The following is a 24,238-nucleotide window of genomic DNA, read 5'->3' as shown; positions in this document are numbered from 1 at the left end:
AGGGTGCCAAGTTGGCACCCATATGAAGTGTCATGAGTGATGCTGTCAGTGCTCCCAAGAAGCAGATGAAGGTCAAGACATCACAAGACAAATATGAATTGAATTGCTTGACGTGTACTTGACATGCTTGCACTCCTCAAAAAATAAAAATAAAAAATAAAAAAAGCATCACCAGCGTTAACAAAGTTATTGACTCAATTTTCTGCTCATTAAAGACCTAGTCTTGGAACTGGGATATCAAAGGAGGAGGAAGTTGGTGTAATTCGACCTCCTTTTGAGTAAATAGGATTGATGTGTTTTAATCAGGTAGAATACAGTATTATTTTCCCTATCTTAGCTCCAGTGGCTTCTGTGTAAATATTCATATATTTCATTATGCTTTGTTAATTTCCATTGTACCTTAGATTTTATTTTTTCTTCTCTCTCTCTTTTCAGTTTTCATAGCTATTCTGTAGAAGCTGTGATATTTATCAGATCTGACCAGCCAAATGATAGTTTAAACCAGAGGAGCCCATAGAAGTTTTTGAGTAGGAGATTGATGTAATTAAATTTGTTCTTCAGGTAGATAAATCTCTTGGAAGGGGTGACAATAGACAGAAGAATGTGAGAAACTCCTGGTGGAACATGACTGAAAAACAAGATATAAATTAGTGCAGCTAGGAGAGGGAGAAAGGGGTATATTAGAGAGATATTTCAGAAGCAAAATTGGCAGGTTATAATGAGTTTCAAGCTGTGTTTGAGCTGCCTGTGGACATCCAGATGGGAAAGTCCAGTAGGCCGTTGAAAACAGAGATAATACATATTTTTTTAGGCATTTCCTCTCTACAAAAGCTAATCACATGACCTACAGTCTCAACTCTTTGTTTTTATATTTTGTCTTATTTATTGATCATTACTGGGGGTACTGCTTTTCTCAGGTTGGGATATCCATGGACCAGGATGTTTGTTTATATTCTTGAACAGTTACAACTTACATTTAATATCAATACTACTCTTTTTTCTTTGCATTTATTTCTGCTCCACTTTGTACTGCAAGGAATTTTAGCCAGAATATTGTTATGCTACATCCGTCGAGTGTTGTGAACTGGAGATGGGCACTTGCCATCTGCCTCTGCAAGGATTAAATCTTGAGCTGCCACAGCTGCTGACCCTCAACATCCCCTGGAAGGAGTTCAGGGTGGAGATCAGGAGTGAGACACTCTGTGCTCTGGCAAAACTGGCAGGACAGGTCTTCAGATTATTCGTATTTTCAGGGGAAGATTTTATGAGCCCCATCCTTGCATTTCCTTGTATCTAGAAAAAAAAAGCATAAAGTCCGTCATGGCGACGTCTGTTCCTCGCAACCAGCAGTGACATTCACGAGACCAGCAACAACCTTCTATAAGATGTGTCCTTGATTGCACGTACCTCTTCCTGCACCAAAATCACATATGTACTAACATCTCCCCCCGCCTCTTTGGAGCGGTATTTCAAAGCTATCTGAAAAGCTGCCTCCTGGGCTATAGTCCTCGTTTTGCCCCAAATAAAACTTTCCTCTCAAATTTTAGGTGTTGCATAGTTTGCATATTTTTTGACAGTGTTGTAAATATTTCAATGCCAGAAGCACAAGTCTCTGGAACAGTACTTACCAGCAAGGGCGTGGCAAATCCACTCAACCAAGGAGTAAGCTGACAAGGCCATTGCTTCCCCTTGGCCTCTTCTTTGTATCCCTCTAGTGACTAGGGGCTAGAAAGTCTAGGGGCCTATTGGAAGACATTGTGATTATGCGTTTTTTGAGGGCTCATTGCATTCCAGGTACTGTTTACCCCTTCATCTGTATTATCATATTCCCTCCTCTCCGCAACACTCTGGAAGGTATTTCACTATTCTCCTTTATTAATGAGGAAGCTGAGGCTGAAAGAATGGATGTGCATTGCTAAAGTTTCACAGTCTGAATGATCCTGGAAGCCTGTTCTTCTCCCTGCGTTGTATGTTGCAGAAACCCACCACTCAGACCTAGATGGGTGGCATCCCTCCCTTGGATGTGTTTCTATTGACTTGGCTGTGAATGCATTTTAATAATGAATGACACACACAGACAGAAATCAGCCCCACAAAGCTTAATGTTGTATTTTTCATTATGGACAATGTTAGTTGTTTTTTATTTTGTTTTCCTCTCTGTTACTCAGGGATGCAGTGACTGCAAAAGACTTGCAGGTTTCAAGAAGGAATTATTTTTAACCCAGATAAGCCTGAAAACAAAGAACAGGTGCTTTGTAATTCGAGTAGGAAAGATTGCAGGATTCTTGAAATTCTCACTTTTCTTTGCCAGGTTACAAAGGAATGAGGTGAAGGGGGAATGAAGTTTATGGGTGCCTGGAATTAATGGGGCACAATAAAGGGATTGGTTGACATCATGGTCATGCATATTAACAACCCAGCTTGGACCATAGTAAACCCCAATAAATATTACCTGCTGTCATTATTGCTGTTGATATTATCATTAGATAAATTAGCCACAATGTATATATCTCCTTACGTGTTGTATTTCCTTGTATTTGCTTTGCATATTAGTATTGAAAAGCACTTCCGTTTTATTTCCCTATTTGATATGTTATCTTGTCATCTGAGGAGAGAGCAGTATAGATGAGTATAGACCTAGTCTCCTTCCCTCTATGTCAGCTGAAGAAAATGCATAACGTGGATTTTTTTGTGGTGCGACAGGTTAAGGACTGAGTATTGTCACTGCTGTGGCTCAGGTAACTGCTCTGGCACATGTTCAGTTCCTGGCACAGGAACTCCCACATACCATAGATGTGGCCAAAACAAACAAACAAACAACCCTCCCAAAAAACAAAAAACAAAAAACAAAACACACAAAATGAGAGTTGTAAGTTAAGTTTTTCTTGGGGCAAAATGAGGGCTGTAGGCCTGCCTGGAGGCAGCATTTCAGATAGTTCTGAGAAACTGGCTCCAAAGAAGTAGGGTGAGAGGTCAGCAAATAAGTGACTTGGGTGAAGGGGGGTACATGCCGTCAAGCACGCATTTCACAGAAGGTTGCTGCTAGTCTCATGAAGATTACTGCTAGCCATAGGAGCAGATATCACCAAGAAGGATTTTAGTGCTTTTCTAGATATGAGGAGATGCAAGAATTGGGCTCATAAAATCTTCCCCTGAAAATATCCAACAATCTGAAGACCCGTTCTGCCAGTTTTTCCCAGAGCACAGAGTGTCTTACTCCTGATCTCCACCCTGAGCTCCTTTCAGGGGGTGCTGAGGGTCAGCAGCTGCGGCAGCTCAAGATTTAATCTTTGTAGAGGCAGGTGGCAAGTGCCACTTTCCAGTTGGCACCTACATCATTGATCTTTCCAAAGTCTCACCTTGTTAGATGCCAGCAGAATGTGTGATAGTTTCCCTTTCGTAACCCTCATGACATTTACAAGACCTTAGTTTTGGTGCCTCCTTCCCACCAAACTTTTAGGCTTTGATCATGTCTTAGCCGAGGTAATACTGTGTCTCTAGGGTCCAACGCAGAACGGTAACTAGTAGAAACTCAATAAATATTTGTTCAAGGAATGAATGAGTGAGCAATTGTGAAGTTTTGAACAGCTCTTGAGAACAAAGTGTAGAATGTCTGCCCTTACACTCTAAAGTTAAATAAGGAACTTACACTCTAAAGTTAAATAACAATGCATTTTTAAATAACACTTCAAGAAGGCAATGAGAAAGTAGTAACAAGGAACCAGATGGTGAATTACCAGGGAAATAATTCTATCAATAAAGTCAGGGAATTTAGAATTTAATTGAGACGAGACTCACGGGTAGGATTTATAATAGGAGAAAAGGACCACACTGCCTTTATATTATTTATGATTTATTTTTAAATTGCAAGAGTACTTCAGGCTTAACACATAACATGTATAAATGCATACAAAATAAAGATATATAAAGAAAAGCTAATGATTTCACTGTGACACTTCCCATTTCAGATCTAATTATCTCATGTAACCAATAGCTTGTATTAACACTTTTCTCTGTATTTGTTCTATTTATTTGTTCTTTCCTCTAAATGGGATCATATGTGTATGATTCTCCAAGAGACATTCTTTATATAACATCTATCAGAGATCTTTCTTTCAATATTTTTAGAAGTTGCATAATATTCCTCATATTTTCATCAGTGTCATGATGATAAACTTTCAGACTACTTATGGTTTTTGTTTTTGTCACTACAGCAAACATTCTCATATATACGTTTGTTCTCACAGTTAGTCCCATAAAATAGATTCCCTAAGGTAAAAAAGAGTATGTGTATTTTTTTTAATCACTATTGACAGGTTATTTTCTAGAACTGTTGTAGCAATTTATGTTGCCAAAGGCAATGGCTGAGTGCTTTCTGTATCTATAGCACTTTGGGATGCAATTACTCTTTTAAAATTATTAGTAAATCTTATGGAAAAATATTATATAGACATTTATACATGTGTATGTTTTTCTGACTAATACCGTGGGCATTTTCATCTATCATTTATTCATATTTTTAGGTATCTTTTTATTTCATATATTTGTGGATAAGCTTTATATATATATGTGGTATCTTTTATCATTTAAAATTTAATTTCTCATATGGTCATATACATCTTTTATTTTATAACTTTTTTTTTCCTAAAGAGACATTTTAGAGAGAAAACCATGTGCCTTTCAATGGAGGCACAAATTGAATGACATTTTAATGAACGATGAGTAGACAAGTTGGGCAGGAATAGAGGGTTATGCAGATCAATGTCAGAAAATAATGTGGGAAAGTTCCATTGATGCCAGTTTGTGGAAGTCCAAACGCTAGCCTAATTAGTTTAGACTTTGCCTGTAAACACAGAGGAATTGTTGAAATGTTTGAATGGAGCAGTTTTATAATAAAACATGTGATTTTATAAAGCTTAGTTTGCAAGATGGTTTGAAAAAGTGAAGTTCAGATCCAAAGAAACCAGTATTTCAACAACTATTTATCTAATAAACACCATTCTAGGCACTTGTAATCACTGGTGAATAAAAACCATTGAGACCATTTAGGCATCACCTGCAAAGAGCAGGGGTTACGAGGATACGAAAAGGTGTAATGATAGCAGTAGAGACAGAAGGATAAAGTAGGATGGACTTGAGAAAAAATAAGAATCAAAAAGATTAGAGCATTGTAGTGAGATTGGGAAATGGTGAATCAAAATAGGAAATAAAAACCTGAGGTGAGGGGGAAGATTTGTGAACAGATCTTGTTTTTTTTTGTCTTTTCTAGGGTCACACCCATGGCAAGTGGAGGTTCCCAGGCTAGGGGTAGAATCCGAGCTGTAGCTGCCAACCTACGCCAGAGTCACAGCATCGCGGGATCTGAGCCATGTCTGCAACTTACACCACAGCTCACGGCAATGCAGGATCCTTAACCAACTGAACGAGGCCAGGGATCAAACCCACAACCTCATGGTTCCTAGTCGGATCCATTAACCACAGAGCCATGACAGGAACTCCATGTGTACAGATCTTACTCAGCTTACAATGGGGTTCCATCCTGATAAACTCTTCCTAAGTTGAAAATATCATAGTCAGAAATGCATTGCATACCTAACCTAGAGAACATTATAACAGCTTAGCCTGCCTTAGACGTGCTATGAATACTTACATTAGCCTATGTATGGTTGGGCAAAAGTATCTTTTGAAAAATAAAGTGTTGCATATCTCAGGTAATATATATCCTACTGCACTGAAAGTAAAAACCAGAATGGTTGTATGGGTACAGATGGTTGTCACTGTGTCAGTTGTTCACCCTCATGATCATATGGCTGGCTGGGAGCTACAACTGCCCCTGTCCGGAATCCAGAGAGGGTATGGTATGTATTGCATATTGCCAGCCTAGGAAAAGAGCAAAATTCAAAATTTGAGGTATAATTTCTGCTGAATGCATATGGCTTTTGCACCATTATAAAGTTAAAAAATTGTTTGTATATTTTAGAGATTAGGCCCCTGTCAGTTGCATCATTTGAAACTATTTTCTCCCATTCTGTGAGCTATCTTTTTGTTTTCTCTTTGGTTTCCTTTGCTGTGCAAAAGCTTGTCAGTTTGATTAGGTCCCATTGGTTTATTTTTGCTTTTATTTCTGTTGCTTTGGGAGACTGACCTGAGAAAACATTTGTAAGGTTGATGTCAGACAATGTTTTGCCTATGTTCTCTGACAGGAGTTTGATGGTGTCTTGTCTTATATTTAAGTCTTTCAGCCATTTTGAGTTTACTTTGGTGCATGGTGTGGAGGTGTGTTCTAGTTTCACTGATGTGCATGCAGCTGTCCAGGTTTCCCAGCAATACTTGCTGAAAAGACTGTCTTTTTCCCATTTTATGTTCTTGCCTCCTTTGTCAAAGATTAATTGACCAAAGGTGTCTGGGTTTATTTCTGGGTTCTCTATTCTGTTCCATTGGTCTGTCTGTTTGTTTTGGTACCAGTCCCACACTGTCTTGATGACTGTGGCTTTGTAATATTGCTTGAGGTCTGGGAGAGAGATGCCTCCTGCTTGGTTTTTGTTCCTCAGAATTGCTTTGGCAATTCTGGGTCTTTTGTGGTTCCATATAAATGTTTGGATTGTTTGTTCTAGTTCTGTGAAAAATGTCGTGGGTAATTTGATAGGGATTGCACTGAATCTGTAGATTGCTTTGGTTAGTATGGCCATTTTTACAATGTTAATTTTTCCAACCCAGGAGCATAGAATATCTTTCCATTTCTTTACATCTTCTTTAATTTCCTTGATTAATGTTTTATAGTTCTCGGCATGTAAGTCCCTTACCTCCTTGGTCAGGTGTATTGCCAGGTATTTGATGTTTTGAGGTGTAATTTTAAAAGGTATTATATTTCTGTATTCCTTTTCTCATATCTCATTGTCAGTACAAACAACTTATACAACTCAACAGCAAAAAAAACCAACAACCCAACTGAAAGATGGGCAAAGGACCTAAATAGACAGTTCTCCATAGAAGATGTACAGATGGCCAACAAGCACTTGAAACAATGCTCAACATCCCTGATTATTAGAGAAATGCAAATCAAAACTAACATGAGATACCACCTCACACCAGTCAGAATGGCCATCATTAATAAGTCCACAAAGAACAAATGCTGGAAGGGGTGTGGAGAAAAGGGAACCCTCCTGCACTGCTGATGGGAATGTAAGCTGGTACAGCCACTATGGAGAACAGTATGGAGGTACCTTAGAAAACAATACACAGAATTACCATATGACCCCGCAATCCCACTCTTGGGCATATATCTGGACAAAACTCTACTTTGAAAAGACACATGTAGGAGTTCCCATCGTGGCTCAGTGGTTAAAAAATCCAACTAGGAACCATGAGGTCATGGGTTTGATCCCTGGCCTTGCTTGATGGGTCAAGGATCTGGCATTGCCATGAGCTGTGGTGTAGGTTGCAGAAGCAGCTTGGATTCCACATTGCTGTGGCTCTGTCATAGGCTGGTGGCTACAGCTCTGATTAGACCCCTATCCTGGGAACCTCCACATGCCATGGGTGCAGCCCTAGAAAAGACAAAAAGACAAAAAAAAAAAAAAAAAAAAAAAAAAAGAAAGACACATACACCCGCATGTTCATTGCAGCACTATTCACAATAGCCAACACATGGAAACAACCCAAATGTCCATCCACAGATGACTGGATTAGGAAGATGTGGTGTATATACACAATGGAATACTACTCAGCCATAAAAAAGAACAGAATAATGCCATTTGCAGCAACATGGATGGAACTAGAGACTGTCGTCCTGAGTGAAGTAAATCAGAAAGAGAAAGACAAATACCATATGATATCACTTATATCTGGAATCTAATATATGGCACAAAGGAACCTTTCTATAGAAAAGAAAATTATGGACTTGGAGAATAGACTTGTGGTTGCCAAGGGGGAAGGGAAGGGAGTGGGAGGGACTGGCAGCTTGGGGTAGATAGATGCAGAATGTTGCCTTCAGTATGAATTAGCAATGGGATCCTGCTGTGTAGCACTGGCAACTCTGTCTAATCAATTATGATGGAACACGTAATGTGAGAAAAAAGAATGTATATGTGTATGTGTAACTGGGTCACCGTGCTGTACAGTAGGAAAAAATATATATATATAAATGATAAAAAAATAAAAAATAAAGTCAAAAAATTATTAAGTCAAACCATCGTAAATCAGGGACCGTCTGTATTTACCTGGGCTGCCTTAGTTATTTATCAGCCATCACCATAGACCTTCCAGCAAGCTGAAGTCAATTCATTAATCAGCCATTATTGAGAACGACATTTCAATCAATTACTAATTAATGCAACTGTATTTTCATTAAGCTCACACCTACCCGTCTTGTCTTTAAGGATGTTACTCCTTTTGTTTTGAAACCTTTATTGAGAAAGCACTTAGTGCATCTGAGACCCTGTGCCAAGTACTAGGGGTACCAAGAAAATAATATATCACCCATGACCTGTCTGTCATCTGTGACACAGTGTAGTGGATGCTATGAAGTCCAATGGGAGTTCTCTTCAGAGAATGAGATTAATCCTGACTGCTCAAGAAGGAGATGGGGGCAGGAAAGTCTGTATTGAGAAGAGTCTTGGGTAAAGGAGGTGATACGATGGCTGGACCTGTAGAGTGCATGGAACTGGACAGAAGATAAAAGTCCACATGACTTTTATTGATGAGAACATTTTAGTGTCAGTCCGCCCTAATATAATATATTGACCAATTTGGATTTTAGCTTTTTCTTTTGCACTTCCCTTGAGACATAAGTTTATTCTGGTGGAGCCCAATGCAAAGATCCCATTTATTTCTTCGTGAGAAAGAACAGGGGAGAGTTTTAAGTGTGGACAGGTGAGTTAGGTATTTTCTCCTTGATGCTCTTTCTCAACTGCTACTCTTCCAGCATCTCTCACAGTAATTGGATGTTTACTTGCTCATTCTCTCCCAAAGTTTTGATCTCATAAGAAGACCCTTATTCTTTTGATCAGTGTTTAGTAGTTATATTAGTAAGGAACCCTTGTTTGCAAGTGAAAGGAATCAAAAACAAACCCAACTTAAACTGGTTAATCACACAACCAAACAGAGGAAAGAAGGGGGATTTAAACATTTGGGTAACAGGGAGGGTTTCAAGCTGAGCTGTATCCAAGCATGTGTGATGTGTTCAGAATCAAACACATCTTGGTTCTGTTTTTCCCTATAATGACTTCATTTTAAAGAAAGTGCTTATTTCGTAGGGGTAAAATAAATTCAGATGCTTCAATAATAATCTGTTCTCTGTGCAACCTCTGCAGAAAGAGCAAGTTTCCTCTTTTGAAATCTATAACTGCCTGAGTTATTGTGGAGACTCACCTACCAAGTAAGATTTAATAGCTCTTGTTGGGCCACCTGTCCATTGCTGAACCAATTGTTATAGAGAAGGTTCAAACCACAGGGATTGAGAATAAGAAAGTGTTGTTTCTAGAGTCCCCATTGTGGCTTAGTGGTAACAAACCTGACTAGTATTCATGAGGGTGCAAGTTCGATCCCAGGGCTCATTCAATGGGTTAAGGACCTGGTGTTTCCATGAGCTGTGGTGTAGGTCACAGACAAGTCTTGGATCTGGCATTGCTTTGGCTGTGACGTAGGCTGGCAGCTGCAGCTTCAATTTGACCCCTAGCCTGGGAACTCCCATATGCCAAGGGTGCAGTTCTAAAAAGCAAAAAAAAAAAAAAAAAAAAAAAAAAGTGTTGTTTCTTATGGAAAACTACTGGACTGTTACCAGAAGTAACAGGTAGAAGATTCCAGGTAGGGGAAAGCAATAGATGCCCGCTATACATGCACTATTTTGTGATTAAGGAGTACACACCGTGCAATGGAATCCTCTGTGAACTTTGCCATCCATAACATCATTTCATATTCAAATAACTCCATGAGAGAAGTGTAACTATCTCAGTTTTTGAGGGTAGGAAACTGAAATAGAGAGGGTAATTATTTAGTATAAGATTAAAGAGCCATTAGGTGGCAATTTAGGATTTAAGCTTAGGTCTCTGTAACTACTATTTAGTTTGCTAGAGCTGCCATAACAAAATAACACAATCTGCGTGGCTCAAACAACAGAAACTTATTGTCTTACAGTTCTGGAGACTGGAAGTCCAAGGTCAAAGAGTTGGCAGATTTGGTCTCTCTTAGCCCAGACCTCTTCTTGGCTTGCAGATGGCTGTCTTCTCTGTCCTTAGGTGGCCTTTTCAGGGATGTGTGCATGCATCCCTCATGTTCCTTGGTGTGTCCAGCTTTCCTCTTCCCATAAGGACACCAGTCGGATTGGATTAGGACTGCCCTAAAAGCCACAATTTAACTTAACCACTCTTTTAAAGGCCTTATGTCCAAATACAGTCCCATTCTGAAGTGCTGGGGCAGGACTTCAACACATGAATTTGGGGGAGAAGACACAATTCAGCCCATAACAGACTATAAAACTCCTGTTCTGTCTATTGCACCAAGCTTCTGGAGGAAGCTTGGATGAGTGTCCTGTCACTGATTCAACTTGAATAGACCTGCGGTTCTGAAGGCAGAGTCCCTTAGCAAATTTCACCTTGTTTGAGAGCTGCTGTCTTCCTTATAAGATTCTCCCTAGGTCAGCTTTTCCCCTTAAAGGCATGCAGTTTCCTATCAACTAAGATGAACATAATTCTTTCATTATCATATCCCAACCGAGGACAAGAATCAGGATATTTTGTCAACACTTTAAATGTGTTAGGAGAGAGTTCCATCATGGCTCAGCAGAAATGAATCTGACTAACATCCATGAGGATGCAGGTTCAATCCCTGGCCTTGCTCAGTGGGTTAAGGATCCGACATTGTCATGAGCTGGGGTGTAGGTCTCAGATGTGGTTCAGATCCAGCATTGCTATGGCTGTGGCTGTGGGGTGGGCCAACAGCTGCAGCTCCAACCCCTATGCCATGGATGTGGGCCTAAGAAGACAATAAATAAATGAATAAACAAACAAATAAATTAATTAATGTATTAGGAAAAGTATTATTGTTTTACTTCATGCACGTTGTCTTATTTCATGCACATTCGTCATAACTAGGTGAGGTAATCTTAGAGAAGAATCTAAGTAAAATATCTTAGAGGACCTGTGGGCTGCAGTCATACTTTTACTAATCATGGAGAAACATACTATTTCTTATTGTTCCTAAGAAAGATTGGCCAAGGTCTGGGTCATCCCTATCCACAGAAAAGCTGCCTCGTGGCCATGATGATGGCAAGCGTGATATTTGCAAAACATTTTTCAATTAGAAGTCATGATTGCTCAACTTTTATGCTTTCATTAAAAGGAATATGAAGAAAATTGCCCCTCACAGTTTCAAATGAAAAATGATGCTATGATGAAATATCACCCATGAGTCTGTAATCCCTCTACACTGTATACCCAATGCTACCTTCAGGGGATCAGTAAGCCATACCTGGTTTAAATTAGAGATAATCGTCTCCTTTTGGCTCCCATTCACCAGGTGATGAGTGCCAGCTCTAGGGTATAAACCATTTAGACAAAGAATCCCACCTTCAGGCAGTGGGCAGGAGCTATACAAGAAAGACAAGACAGGGAATAAAGGAAGTGAGAAATCTTATTATTGATTTCTTTCTCTGCCTGCAAAATTCCCACACCTAAACTATTAAAATGCATCAAAGTACCACACGTCTCATAGTGAGGAAAAAGCCTTCAACTGGGAAGACTCAACATATAGATACTCTAGTTATTGCCAATTACAGATAAAACAGAAACTTTGAAAGGCTAAATATCACACCTAAATTCACAAAGCTGAAAAGTGACATAACTAGGACTTGAACTCAGGATGTGTAAGAGTGGAACCTGTGGGCTTCATCAGTATTCTTCCCAGTTTCCTGGGAACTGTGGTCTTCGGTGAATGACCAGTGGGAAATTTGTCTTCTTCTAACCCCTCTGGTCATGACAGGCTCTCAATCTATTAGTAGCCTTTTCAGAGGAGGAAAAGAAATGAGAACCTAGCTTTACTCCTCTGACTGTCCTAAGTGCTTGCTTCTTTTTTTATTCAATTATATACAGCCCAGCAGTATAGGCTCAAAGTGAACAAGATCACAAAACCCTATGAAGGTGACTTTAGAAGATTCCTGCAGCCTATTAAAAATTAAGACTGATATTGTGATATCTGGTTACATAGGAGAATGTTCTTACCTTTTAGAGACACTTGCTGAAGAATTTAAGAAATACGATATGAAGTCCATAATTTAGTTTTTTAAAAAATCAGTTAAAATACATAGATGAAGCAATGACAATTTGTTAATTGTTAAAACTCAGTAGTGGGTGTATATTTACTCATCTATCTTTGTGTGAAAATATTCATATTTATAGTAATGAGTAAAAAATGCATAGTTAAATAAAAAAGTAAACAAAGATTATGTGGTAAGGATTGAGAGAGTGAATACAAAAGCCGGTTCAAAAGAGATGTCCCCTTCTGGTGTTCCCGTCGTGGCTCAGCAGTTAACGAATCTAACTAGCATCCGTGAGGACACAGGTTCGATCCCTGGCCTTGTTCAATGGGTTAAGGAGCTGGTGTTGCCATGAGCTGAGCTGAGCTGTGGTGTAGCTTGCAGACATGTCTCAGTTACTGCGGCTGTGGCGTAGTCCAGCAGCTACAGCTCTGATTCGACCCCTAGCCTGGGAACCTCCATGTGCCACATGTGTGGCCCTAAAAAGCAAAAAAAAAAAAAAAAAAAGAGAGAGAGATGTCCCCTTCTGATGATCATCATCATCCTTTTTATACCTCCCTTTTGTTCTCACTAATATAACAATGGATGAGTGTTCCAAGCTCTGGACACTGTGCTGAACATCTCTTATGCATTGTCTCCTTTAGTCCATCCTCTGAACGATTTTTTTCCTCCATTTTTTTGGATGAAACAGAGACCCAGAGAAAGGAAATGACATGCTCCAGAGCTCTTTTCACCAGTGCAGCACATTGCCTTGCCTTAGGGAGCGCTGTGTGCGTGTGACTGAGTTAAAAGGATTCAAGCCAGGTGGGCAGGTAGGGGAAGGCCCAGGGAGACAGCTAAACTGCTTAAATAAAGAAAAGGCAGATGTTCCCTCATGGCTCAGTGGGTTGAGGATCTGGCAGTTATCACTGCCGTGGCTCGGCTCACTGCTGCAACATGGGTTCGATCTCTGGCCCCAGAACTTCTGCATGCTGCAGGTGTGGCCAAAAAAGAAAAAGAAAAAGAGGGGGGGGAGCAAACAATAGCAGGAAGATCTGAATGTTTCCGTGAAGAGATGAGATTATGATTGGGAAAGGAAGAGTCCTGGGACGTGGTCCACTTTATGACCTTACTAGTGTATCTCGTGTATCTGAGGGGTCCAGGGAATTACTGATCATGACTATCAACATTCTAAGAATGAAGGTGTAATTAGCATACATGGGGAAAAAAAGTACAAGCAGGGCTAGGGAGGATATATTTTAGGCAGGGGTCTGGTCTAATTGGGTAAAGCATACCATACCACCACCTATACCACTTAGTGCCAAGGCTGATCAGGAGAAGGACTTCAACAATCTCCCCCACCACCCCCACCCAGTTCATAAGATTATTTTGGCGGTGGGAAAAGTACAGCTTCCAGGGAGTTTTCTTTAGCATTTCCAAAACTAATTCACTAATTTTTAATAATTACTTCCTTTGAGCAGGGGGTAATGACCTAAGTTCAGCTATTTTGTTTCAAACTAGAATTTTAATTTTAAAAGACTTTTGTGCTTGTTGGAGAAAAAAAAAATGTACCTAAGAAAAATTGGTCAACTGTGTGCTCTGCTGGAATTCTGCTGGAGAGATTATCACAGCAAGCTGGTGGCCTAGGGGGGCTGAAACAAATCATTTTTGTAAAATTTAAATTAGTTCATTACAGTTGATAGCTTTTCATTTAATTTTAAAATGTAAGTGGCTATTTTTAAAAGAAGGAAAGTAAGTCTAAATTGCCCTACTAATCCAATGAAATATTGCCAAGAGGATAAAAGCAGACAACTGGGAGCCATGTGGGGGATCCTTTCCAAAGCTTGTTTTTATGCTTCTCTTCTGTTCTCATTAAAACAAGTCCCAGAGATCAAACGAACCAGGGACCCAAGCTGAAGGCAAGGGTACAAGTTGTTTACTTCATCTCTGCCAGCAGCCCTCTCACTACTAGCCTGGGATTCAGGCACACAGGTCAGAAGAATAATAATCCTATTTGCACCCTCTCTGGTCTCCATCAGGAACCACCAGGGAGCAGCAGATGACTAGGTCACTCATCTGGCTGCCTCCTGTCAGATACTTGCTTGAAAATGAAGGGGAAAACTCATGAGAAGGGAGAGAAAAGAAATAATAATGGCACCAGTAATCCATGTTAGTGTGGTTTTGTGATTCACATACACGCCTGCATTTGATCCTGCCTTCTGGTGAGTGGGACATGCATCTTTGGTCCCATTGTGCAGAAGAGCAATCCAAAAGCCCAGAAATGTTGAGCGAGAAGTTTGTTCCCAACCATATACCTTGTTCAGAACATAGGCTTTGAAGGCATTTTCCCTGCTTTGAATTCTGGCTCTGTTACTCAGGAGCTATCTGACCTTGGGAAGTTACTTAACCTCTCTTGGATCCCATTTTCTCCCCTGTAAAATGGAGGTAAAAATAGAATACATCTCTTGGATTTCCCACTGTGGCGCAACGAGTTTGGCAGCGTCTTGGGAATGCTAGGACCCAGGTTCAATTCCTGGTCTGATACAGTGGGTTAAGGATCCTGCATTGCTGCAGATGCAGCTTAGATAACAGCTACAGCTTGGATCTGATCCCTGGCCTGGGAACTTCATGTGCTGCAGGGCGGCCAAAAAAAAAAAAAAGTATCCATCTCAAAGGTTGTGAGGATGAAATGATAGGATGCATGCCCAGGAGCATGGAAACAAAAGGGACCCTTCTGGCACTTGGTATTCAATAAACACTATCATTATATTTGTAAAAGGTTTTATGGCTCATAAAATATATCCAGTTCAACCATATTTATTAAGATTCAAAGGCAAACACTTTGCTAAATTCTGGGGATGGGAGAATAAATCACTCATGACTTCAGTTATCCCACAGGTCACAGATGAGTATAATGGGTAAGTACAAAGGACAAGCACAGATAAACAGACTCACTCAGTAGAAGGTGGTATTTTAAACAATGCAGATAATTAGAGGGATAATTTAGCCCAGCTTGAGAGTGTCAGAGAGAGCTTCTTAGAAGAAAATACTCTTCTAAACTTTACCTTTACTAAAACTCTCTGGAAAAGGTATTCTTTCGTCCATTTGACAAATGAGTAAAATAAGGCACAAGGTCAAGGATTTCCCAAGGTCCCTCGGCTCCTGGGTAGCAAAGCCAGGTCTCAGTCATACTAAATTGTCTCAAGGATAAGAATTAAGTCATTGCGCTATTGAGCTGGTTTTGTCTTCCCCACTATCTTTCTTGTTTAAAAAGGACAAAAACTCACTTTTACATCTTCCTTTTCCTCCCTAAAAAATCTGACATAGTGCCACATTCTACAAAAATCCACAGTCTAAGAGTCACAGTGTCTTAGACTGAAAGGGACAATTGTTTGCTGGTAGAACCTGGAGGGGCAGAATTCAACACATATTGTTGAATTCTAGTTCTTCCACTCACAAACTCAGTAACAATAAGGTAACCACTTAACCTCCGTGAGTCCCAGTTTTTCCATTCATAAAATGGAGCAGTAATGGTTTCCACCTCCTAGAATTGCTGCGATGACCACATTGGCATAGTGCTGGTGCACATTAAAACTGCTTGATAAACATTCACTAATAACTTTAGCCACAGAAATGCCATCTTCGTTCATCCATTTTACCCCATTGATCTGATGATGCAAATCATCTCTGGATTCGTTTTTGAAAGCCTTCCCCATAAGAAGATTCTAGAGCTTTACGTGTGAAGGGTTGCAGCACCTGGCCAATCTTACAATCTGGAAATCTGACTGTTCCATACTTGGCTTTGCTTCCATTTAAAATATTAACGTTCTGTCCTCAGAAAAAATAAAGAATGGCTGGCTGTGCTTTTTCTGGATAAATGAATGAACATCTTGCCATTCTCTCTCCCAAACCAATCTAATCTAATCCTAAGGATTTCATTTTTGCCTTTAGAAGTCTGTTTCCCACCACTTTCTACTGGTGATGAACAGGACTCCTTCGTGTCCTGAGGTTGCTGTGGTGATCATGCAAATAGCTGGTCTTAATCATGTAGTGTGTTGTGCTCTTTACTTTCAAAGCACATTCACATGCTTGCTTTGTTGATCCCGGGACAGTCACCTCCACATTGAGGATGAGGAGACTGAAGTATAAGGGAAAGAGCGGTAACCTCCATTGCTAAGCACTGATTACCTTCCAGGTTTTTAATGCATAGTATCTTATTTAAACCTCTTAAGAGCTTTCTTTAGTGGGTCTTATTAGTTCAATTTCTAGGAGAAGAAAATCAGAGAGACTCAGGAAGGGAAGTCACATAGCCAATTTTCTTCAGCTACTGAGGGGTAGAGCTGAGAAATTCCAGATCTATCTCAAGCCAAAGCCAGTAAGTTTAATCACTGACTTTCGAAAATTTGCTTAACGTGTCAGTGATGAACAGGACATTAGAACTCAGGATTCCTGATTTCACAGTCCATGATACCTTCCATCAAACCACTCACTCAGTCCTCCCTAACCGGGAGAGTTGCTAGAGCTAGGCCTACCTATGATTCAAATAGTTGCTGCTCACATGGAACTGCTTTGCTTCTCTTCCCCATCCTTAGAGAACCTTCTCTTCTTATCCCCCAGGTCCATGCCTATGGTTTGGGAGCTATGAAGCATACATTCAGAGAGTAGTACATGTGTGTGTACATATATATGTGTGTGCATTTATATATTTATATAATTTATATATACTCATATATTTATACACCTCAATATACTTGTATATGAATGCATATACCTTCACATGCTTCCAGAACTTGCCAGATTCTCCAGCAAGAATAAAGATCTGTCAGGCCAAACAAACTTCTCAGGGATTTACCACTGATGGTATTTCTTTAAATATAGAGTTGAATGTGTGTTGGTTGGCAATTTGGGGAATTTTCTCAGTGAAATCTGAAACTGGCCCCATACATGGATGGTAAGGGGAGACCAAAAAAAAGACACAGACCACGCCAGATTGCTAGGTGGCAGGTTTCATAAGCAAGGGAACTTACAAGGCTTGTCCTGAGTGGCCCCAAAGCAAGCAGATCTCCACCAGAATCGTAAAGATTTATAGAGATGCCTTAACTAGGTTCAGTCATGTATTCAGTCCAGATGGGCTCAACTCCTTACTCTCGCGAGGCTGCATCCTTGAAATGGCTTGGGCTGTGCAAACTGGTGGAACGTACATTCCAGGGACTAGGGAGAGGGTGAGGAGCCTTTGATTGCCAAGGTGTGGCTTGCTTGTCAACCGGTGGTCACGTCCTCTTGATTACCACCTCCAACAACATGGGGAAAGTGAAAGAAAAAAGTTTATGGGAGTTTCTTCTCTTTCCCTGAGTGTTGAGTCCACGTGGTCCCATAGATCTAAGCAAAGTTGTAAGGCAAGTACTGAACTGAGGGATGAATTCCAACCACGTTAGGCTTCTCCTGGGGAGGCTGTGCTTATATCGCTGTTTGAGCTGTTCCACTCATTCATTTTCCATTTCAAAAGGAGATGATGGTGAAAAAGGAGATACAGGAGAGGAGGGAAAGCATGGCAAAGTGGGACGCATGGGGCCAAAAGGTAGGTAACAAGCTATGACTTTGACACTAACTTTAGAATTGCTTTTCTCCCTCTCTCTACCAGACTTTGCCCTGGAAATTAGCAGGTTTCATAACACCCTCTGCTCCAAAGATTCATGAAGTGTATCTCTGGTATGAATTTACTCGCCACCAGAGAGTTCCTATGAGATTGCCTGTCAACAAGGCTCAGACTCATTTCTCAAGCTGCATCCTTCGTGCTGGCAAGAGAGGGGGGTCACCCTGGGAGCCCCAGGGAGTAGCAGTCTCTGGGAACATCTAAGAAACTGTGAGTTTTAGAAACACAGCTGGGTTTGTCACTGTATCTCCCCTCAGAAGCCATGCTAAGCAAGTGTTCGTCTGGCTTAGAGTTCAGCAAGAAAGATAAGAAAGAACAGAAAGAATTGTGTGATCCATCCATTTACTCACTTTTCTCCAAGATCTCATGGCAAATGGTGGTGTATGTCTGGAAGCAGTAGTAGCAATGAAAATGAGAAGAACGCAAAAGTATTAGGGAATGTTTTAACTCACAAAGCCAAGACTCACCTTCACCAAAATATAGCTTCTGGACTGTGATATGTAAGTGTGTGTCTTCCAAGCATTAGAAATATTCCCTGCCAGCTGCTCCAAAGTGATGGCCCTAGATCACTGATTTTATTTTATTTGTCTTTTTGCTATTTCTTTGGGACGCTCCCGCGGCATGTGGAGGTTCCCAGGCTAGGGGTCGAATAGGAGCTGTAGCCACTGGCCTACGCCAGAGCCACAGCAACGCGGGATCCGAGCCGCGTCTGCAACCTACACCACAGCTCACGGCAACGCCGAATCGTTAACCCACTGAGCAAGGGCAGGGACCGAACTCGCAACCTCATGGTTCCTAGTCAGATTCGTTAACCACTGCGCCACGACAGGAACTCCCCTAGACCACTGATTTTAAAATCTTCCATCACGTCAAGAGAAGAAAAGACGCACAGGGCTTTGAGACGTCAATCTGAGAAATACTGATTTGCACTCTTCTTATTTTGTGAAGATGTACAGTCGGCTGCATAAGTATTCTCACAAATAGGTAACTTTATAACTGGTAAATATTTTTGTAGATAGAGCTTAAAAACCCAAATTCATAACAATTTCAAAGGAATTCAGTGATCCAAGATTATATTTTTTGGATAAAAACTTGGTGGGCCAGTCTTTGATATCCCTTTGATCTCTAGGTTTTATGATTGTATATTCCTTGTCCTTTTAAAAAATAGCTAAGATAGCCAAATCTTGTTTTCAAATAGACAGGAAATAGAATCCCACAGTGAAGCCAAAATGAGATGTCAAGAGGAATAGAATTAGAAGAAAATTCAAGAATTCTTTCACTCAGCCCCTGATCTGACCTTTAGATGAAACATCCTCTGCTATGGTTCTTTTAGAAATATTGTATCTGTAAGCATGTTAATATCATCAGGCCCAAGACTGTCACACTCACTCACATTTAAATTTTAATATGTACATTATAAGGCTATTAAAATAGGAAATATAGCACAGGATGTATATTATATATCACAGATAGAAGGATGTACTTTTTGGTATTTCCTTCAAGTGAATATCATATATTAGGCACATCATTAAAGGGAAGATAAGACCTTGGGATATAAAAACGACTTGCTTTGCTTTTCAGGAATTAAGGGTGAACTGGGTGATATAGGAGACCAGGGCAACATTGGCAAGACTGGGCCCATTGGCAAGAAGGGTAAGCAAATTTTCCTGTTTTCCAGCAGCAATTTAAAAGCAAACCGAACCTACCCTTGATGTATTTTGAAATGTTCTGTATCGTGAAAATGATCCCTTTTCTTTCTTTTAAAATACAAGTTTTCTCTTTCTTCATATCTTGGCTCTTTCTTCCATATATAAGCAGTTTGTCATTTAAAAAAAAAAAAGGCCTTGAGCAAAATTAAACTGCAATTCAGGGACAGATTCAAACATAAAGTTCAGTTAGTCTCTATATAAAACTCTCTCATGGGATCTATGGGTTATAATCCTTGATACAATTAAAATAGGTGTCACCACTATGAGGCATGCTCAGTTGTAAAAAACAACTATTCATAAAACTCAAGGTAGCCAAGGACAGTATACTATTCTTCTTTAATTTGAGTGGAATAATAATAATTCTGTGTCTGAGATCTCTTAACAGAGTAGGACTTTGAAGTGTGTTTCTGTACATGCTTTTGTCTTCAGTCACATCCTGATCCTGCACTTTCTCCCCTTTATTATCGAAGCACTCTTTCCCTACTTCTTTTCCTGAAGCACCAGCATGGTAGCAAGTTCTTATGGCTTCTGATATTCAGCACTTTGTACAGACGTTGCTCCATTGGTTTGAAGATAAGAACACTGAAAGAGAATCAAAAATTTTATTGCAAGAAATGCACACACCATTTAGGAAGGTGGGCCTTTCTCGAAAGGGCTTACATGTGACCCTTGAACAACATGAAGCTTAGGGGTGCTGACCCCCTACCATGCAGTCAAAAACCTGGGGGAGTTTGACTCCCCCAAAACTTAACTACTGCTAGCCTACTGTTGACCAGAAGCCTTATCAATGACATAGTCGATTAACAAATATTTTGTATGGTATGTGTCTTATAGGCTGTATCCTTACCATAAAATAAGCTAGAGGAAGTAAAATGTTATTAAGTAAATCATAAGGAAGAGAAAATACATTTCCAGTACTGCTCTGTACTTATTGGTACTGTAAGTTTATGTCATTTGTTTACGTGATGAATTGTCTGCCGGTACCTGCATCAGTACTGTCTCATATGATACAAAGCATTGTAGATATTATACATATTACTCACACTAGACTTTGAAAATGAAAAGAAAATGTAAAGAGGAAAGTCATATTTATTTCCAGGTATAATGATCCATGCATAGATAACGAAGAAGCAGCAATATGGTTGCTTTTTGCAGCCTGGTGTAATTCATACGATTGCTTCATGGTAGTCTGGCCTATATACGAATGAACAAATCGTTATAAAAATTTCATGGTAGACAGTGTTATGGTCTATTCATAATGCAGCATTGGAAACACTGGTACTTTAAAAAAAGAAAAAACTTGCCTGTGATAATAGGTTGATACAGTTTGTCTCCTTATGAGAGGCATACTTTGCAGTAATACCATAAGAAAACTGACCCATTATTTTCTATTACATATTGCTCACCTGTGCCTATGTAAGGATAGGCTAGCCACTTCGGTGCAAGTCTTGGAGTTGCCATTGTGGCTCAGAGGGTTAAAAACCTGACATAGTATCCGTGAGGATGCAGGGTTGATCCCTGGCCTCACAGTAGGTTAAGAATCCGGTGTTGCCACAAGCTGTGGCATAGGTCGCAGATGCAGCTTGGATATGGTGTTGCTGTGGCTGTGACATAGGCCAGCAGCTGCAGCTCCTATTCCAGCCACAGCCCAGGAACTTCCTTCCATATACTGCAAGTGTGGTGGTAAAAAGAAAAAAAAAAATACAGGTCTTGCACACAATGTTCTTCATGATCAGTACTTAGGCAGTGATGATGGTGATGTTGACACAAAAATATCTCATACACTTCTTGTACAGTCATTATATTTTCACACAAGCACATTCACACATCTACACAAAACTGGTAAGTTTGTTAACTGTACAGCCTAATGATATTTGCTATGTATTAAGGGGAAGCCGAACATTCTAAAGATCTTCATCCTTGTCTCTTCACGTTGGATAGGATGAAAAAGAGGAGGGTTGGTCTTGCCATCTCAGGGGGTGGCAGAGCTGGAGGAGGTAGAAGGAGAGGCAGAGGGGGCAGGTACATTCGGTGTAACTTTACAGAAAGACATCATAATTTCTGTCTGATGTTTGGGTTTTTCACGTTTCTAAAACTATTTCTACACAGGGCCAACCTTTTTCCTCTCTTTGCTTTAGTTTCAGTGCCCATATTGTAAAAGGATCCACGTCGTAAAAGAAGCCGTAAGCAGGTCTGAGTCATTAGAACCCTTCTGCCAGACGGTCTAACGTCTATTTTGTTTCCTTCCTTGTCATCCGGCACTGGCTTGGAAGGGCTCATCTCCATCAAATTGACTTCTGTTAATTCCTCTAGTGTGGTGTCTCTTAGCTCTTGAATTTCTCCAAGATCCCTACCTTGAAGCCCTTCACACACACCTCTTCCTGGTTGGGCCACATCCACAAGTCTCTCTAGTCATTTCCTTGATTGGCTCTGTTGTACGTCCTGTGAAGTTGTGCACAACATCTGGACAGTTTTCTCTAACAGGAGTTAATTATTTCAAGTTTGATGGCTCTCACGGCTCTTTCTGTAACAACGATGACATCTTCAGTGGTGTGATCCTTCCAGATCTCTGCGGTGTTCTCTCCATCGGCTTCTCTTCCATGACATTGATGACTCGGTCCATAGAGTACCCTCTGAACTAGCCTTGAAGGTCCCTCTGGTCTAGAGACTGAATTAGAGACGTTGTGTTTGGGGGCAAGTAGACCACTTTGACGTCTTCGGTGTTGATTTCATGGGGCTCTGGGTGGCCAGTGGCATTGTCCAATAGCCAAAGAACTTTCAAAGTCCATCCATTACTGGGAAGTTACCTCCTGACTTCAGGCACAGAGCTCCATGGAACCAATCCAGAAAAGAGTCTGTTATGTCCAAGACTGCTTGTTGTACACCCAAAAGACTGGCAACTAGTATTTCTCTTTTACCTTCAAGGGTTGGCGGGTAGCAGCTTTACAGATGTGGGCAGTCCTGATCATAAACCCACTACATTTGCACAAAACAGTAGAGTTGTCCTATCCCTTCTTGACCTGAATCCTGGTGCTCAATTTTCTTCCTTTCTAATGAATGTCCTTTGTGGCTTTTTTTTTTTTTTTTTTCCTGAATAGGTCATTTTGATCTGCATTAAAAACCTGTTCAGGCAGATAATCCTTTCTCCTCAATGATTTTCTTAATGGAATCTGGGAAATCATTTGCTGACTATGGGTCGAGGCAGAAGCTAATTCTGTTTTTGATATTTTTGCAGCCAAACCTCTTTCTAAAATTATCAAACCAGACTTTGCAGGCATTCAGTTCTCTATGATGGCTTCACTTTTTCTCCATCATATTAGAATCTATAGGTATGCCTTCCTTATAGTAATCCTGCATCCATAACAATGCTGCATTTTCAATATGAGATAACAAGGTATCTCTCAATAAGTGAAGGTTTTCACACCTGCTGACATGGCTAAGCGACTGCTTTAGAGTTTCCTTTTCTGTCCTTCACTGGATTCTTTTATCTTAAAATTTGAGGGGCAATTGCAGCTGCAGACTTCAATCTACAGTGCATATCAAGCTGTTCAACTTTGTCTTGTGATGTCCTAACTTTTCGCTGCTTCTTGGCAGCACTACCAGCATCACTAATGGCACTTCATATGGGTCCCCTGGTGTTTGTTACTCAGTGTTTACGGTATCTCACTAAACACAACAAAAGTACCTGAGAACCACAGATGATCACTTTTAACTTAGATACACAATTTCCTTGAACATATGAGCTGCTCACATGGAGATGATTTCCATCACACAGGCATTTTAAGCAGATATTTGCAACACTTGCGCTTACCACAGTGGCAGTGGAAGGTCTGTGAAATTATGATCATAGTACAGTGTGTGATGCAGTTACTTTTATGCAGTTACATAAAAGCAACTTTATGTTTGTTTACATTTCTCACAATTGGGAATGGCACCCGTGTATGGTCTGTACTTGTGTGTGTGAGAGTTTTAATAAATTGTAGCTTTTTACACAATGTATATTTTATGGTACCAATGATAAAATAGATTAGTCCCTGCCTATGTTGTATGCATTCATGACATAGCTAATTTAGTTTTCTTATTTTTTTGATATTTATAGGCTATATGGTTTATCTGCAAGTTTTTTCAAATTACTGCAAGTCTCCAAACATTTTTTTCCAATGTATTTACTGAAAAAAGTTCACATGTAAGTGAACCCATGCAGTTAAATCCTGGGTTATTCAAAGGTTAACTTTATGATACTTTAGGAACTATATTGGAGAATAAACAAGATTGAGATGAGGAAGAACTGATTGAGGTATTGAAGAACAGTAATATGTTTATGGAGATGGGGAAAAGGCATGTGAGGAAGATGTAAGAGATACTTGTGTAAAGGTACAGATCAGGGAAACTAAGTGGCACCGGTAATGGAATTTTGCAGCTTGGATGTCCCCTCCAGCCTTCCTTATGTGCTTGAGCAGCTATGTGATTAAACTTGCAATGGTCAGCAGTGCGATTTTGTGGGCAGGTAGATGGACCTCAGGCTGAGATGAAGCTGTGGCCCCTCTCCTCTCATTCTGTAGCTCAGAATTCCCTCCTCTCCCCAATCTTTCTGACTGATTTCTTTGAGAAATTTCCTTCGACCTGTATTTGAAGGCAGGGATAGAA

At 40.2% G+C, this 24,238-nt stretch overlaps 1 protein-coding gene across 8 annotated transcripts in view; it reads left to right on the top strand.

The window, feature by feature from the left end:
- COLEC10 (collectin subfamily member 10) overlaps nt 1–24,238 on the top strand; it is a 204,627-nt gene that overhangs the window by 140,413 nt on the left and 39,976 nt on the right. For 5 of the 8 annotated variants that reach the window (XM_085021818.1, XM_021090566.2, XM_085021816.1 and 2 more), the window contains 2 exons: nt 17,736–17,807; nt 19,464–19,535. The exons of 2 other annotated variants lie outside the window; for them this stretch is intronic. In XM_085021818.1, the coding sequence (XP_084877944.1) occupies nt 17,736–17,807; nt 19,464–19,535 (144 nt within the window). The remainder of the gene's footprint in view (nt 1–17,735; nt 17,808–19,463; nt 19,536–24,238) is intronic. One more of the 8 variants, XM_013986941.3, reaches the window with a different exon arrangement.

The sequence above is a fragment of the Sus scrofa genome, chromosome 4 (assembly GCF_054392235.1).
Source record: "Sus scrofa isolate SSC_HxYL_T2T_F1_AM1 chromosome 4, Sscrofa_HxYL_maternal_Yorkshire_Landrace_v2.0, whole genome shotgun sequence".
Lineage (NCBI taxonomy): Eukaryota > Metazoa > Chordata > Mammalia > Artiodactyla > Suidae > Sus > Sus scrofa.
Note: the sequence above shows the minus strand (reverse complement) of the source record. Positions and strands in the feature narration are given on the sequence as shown.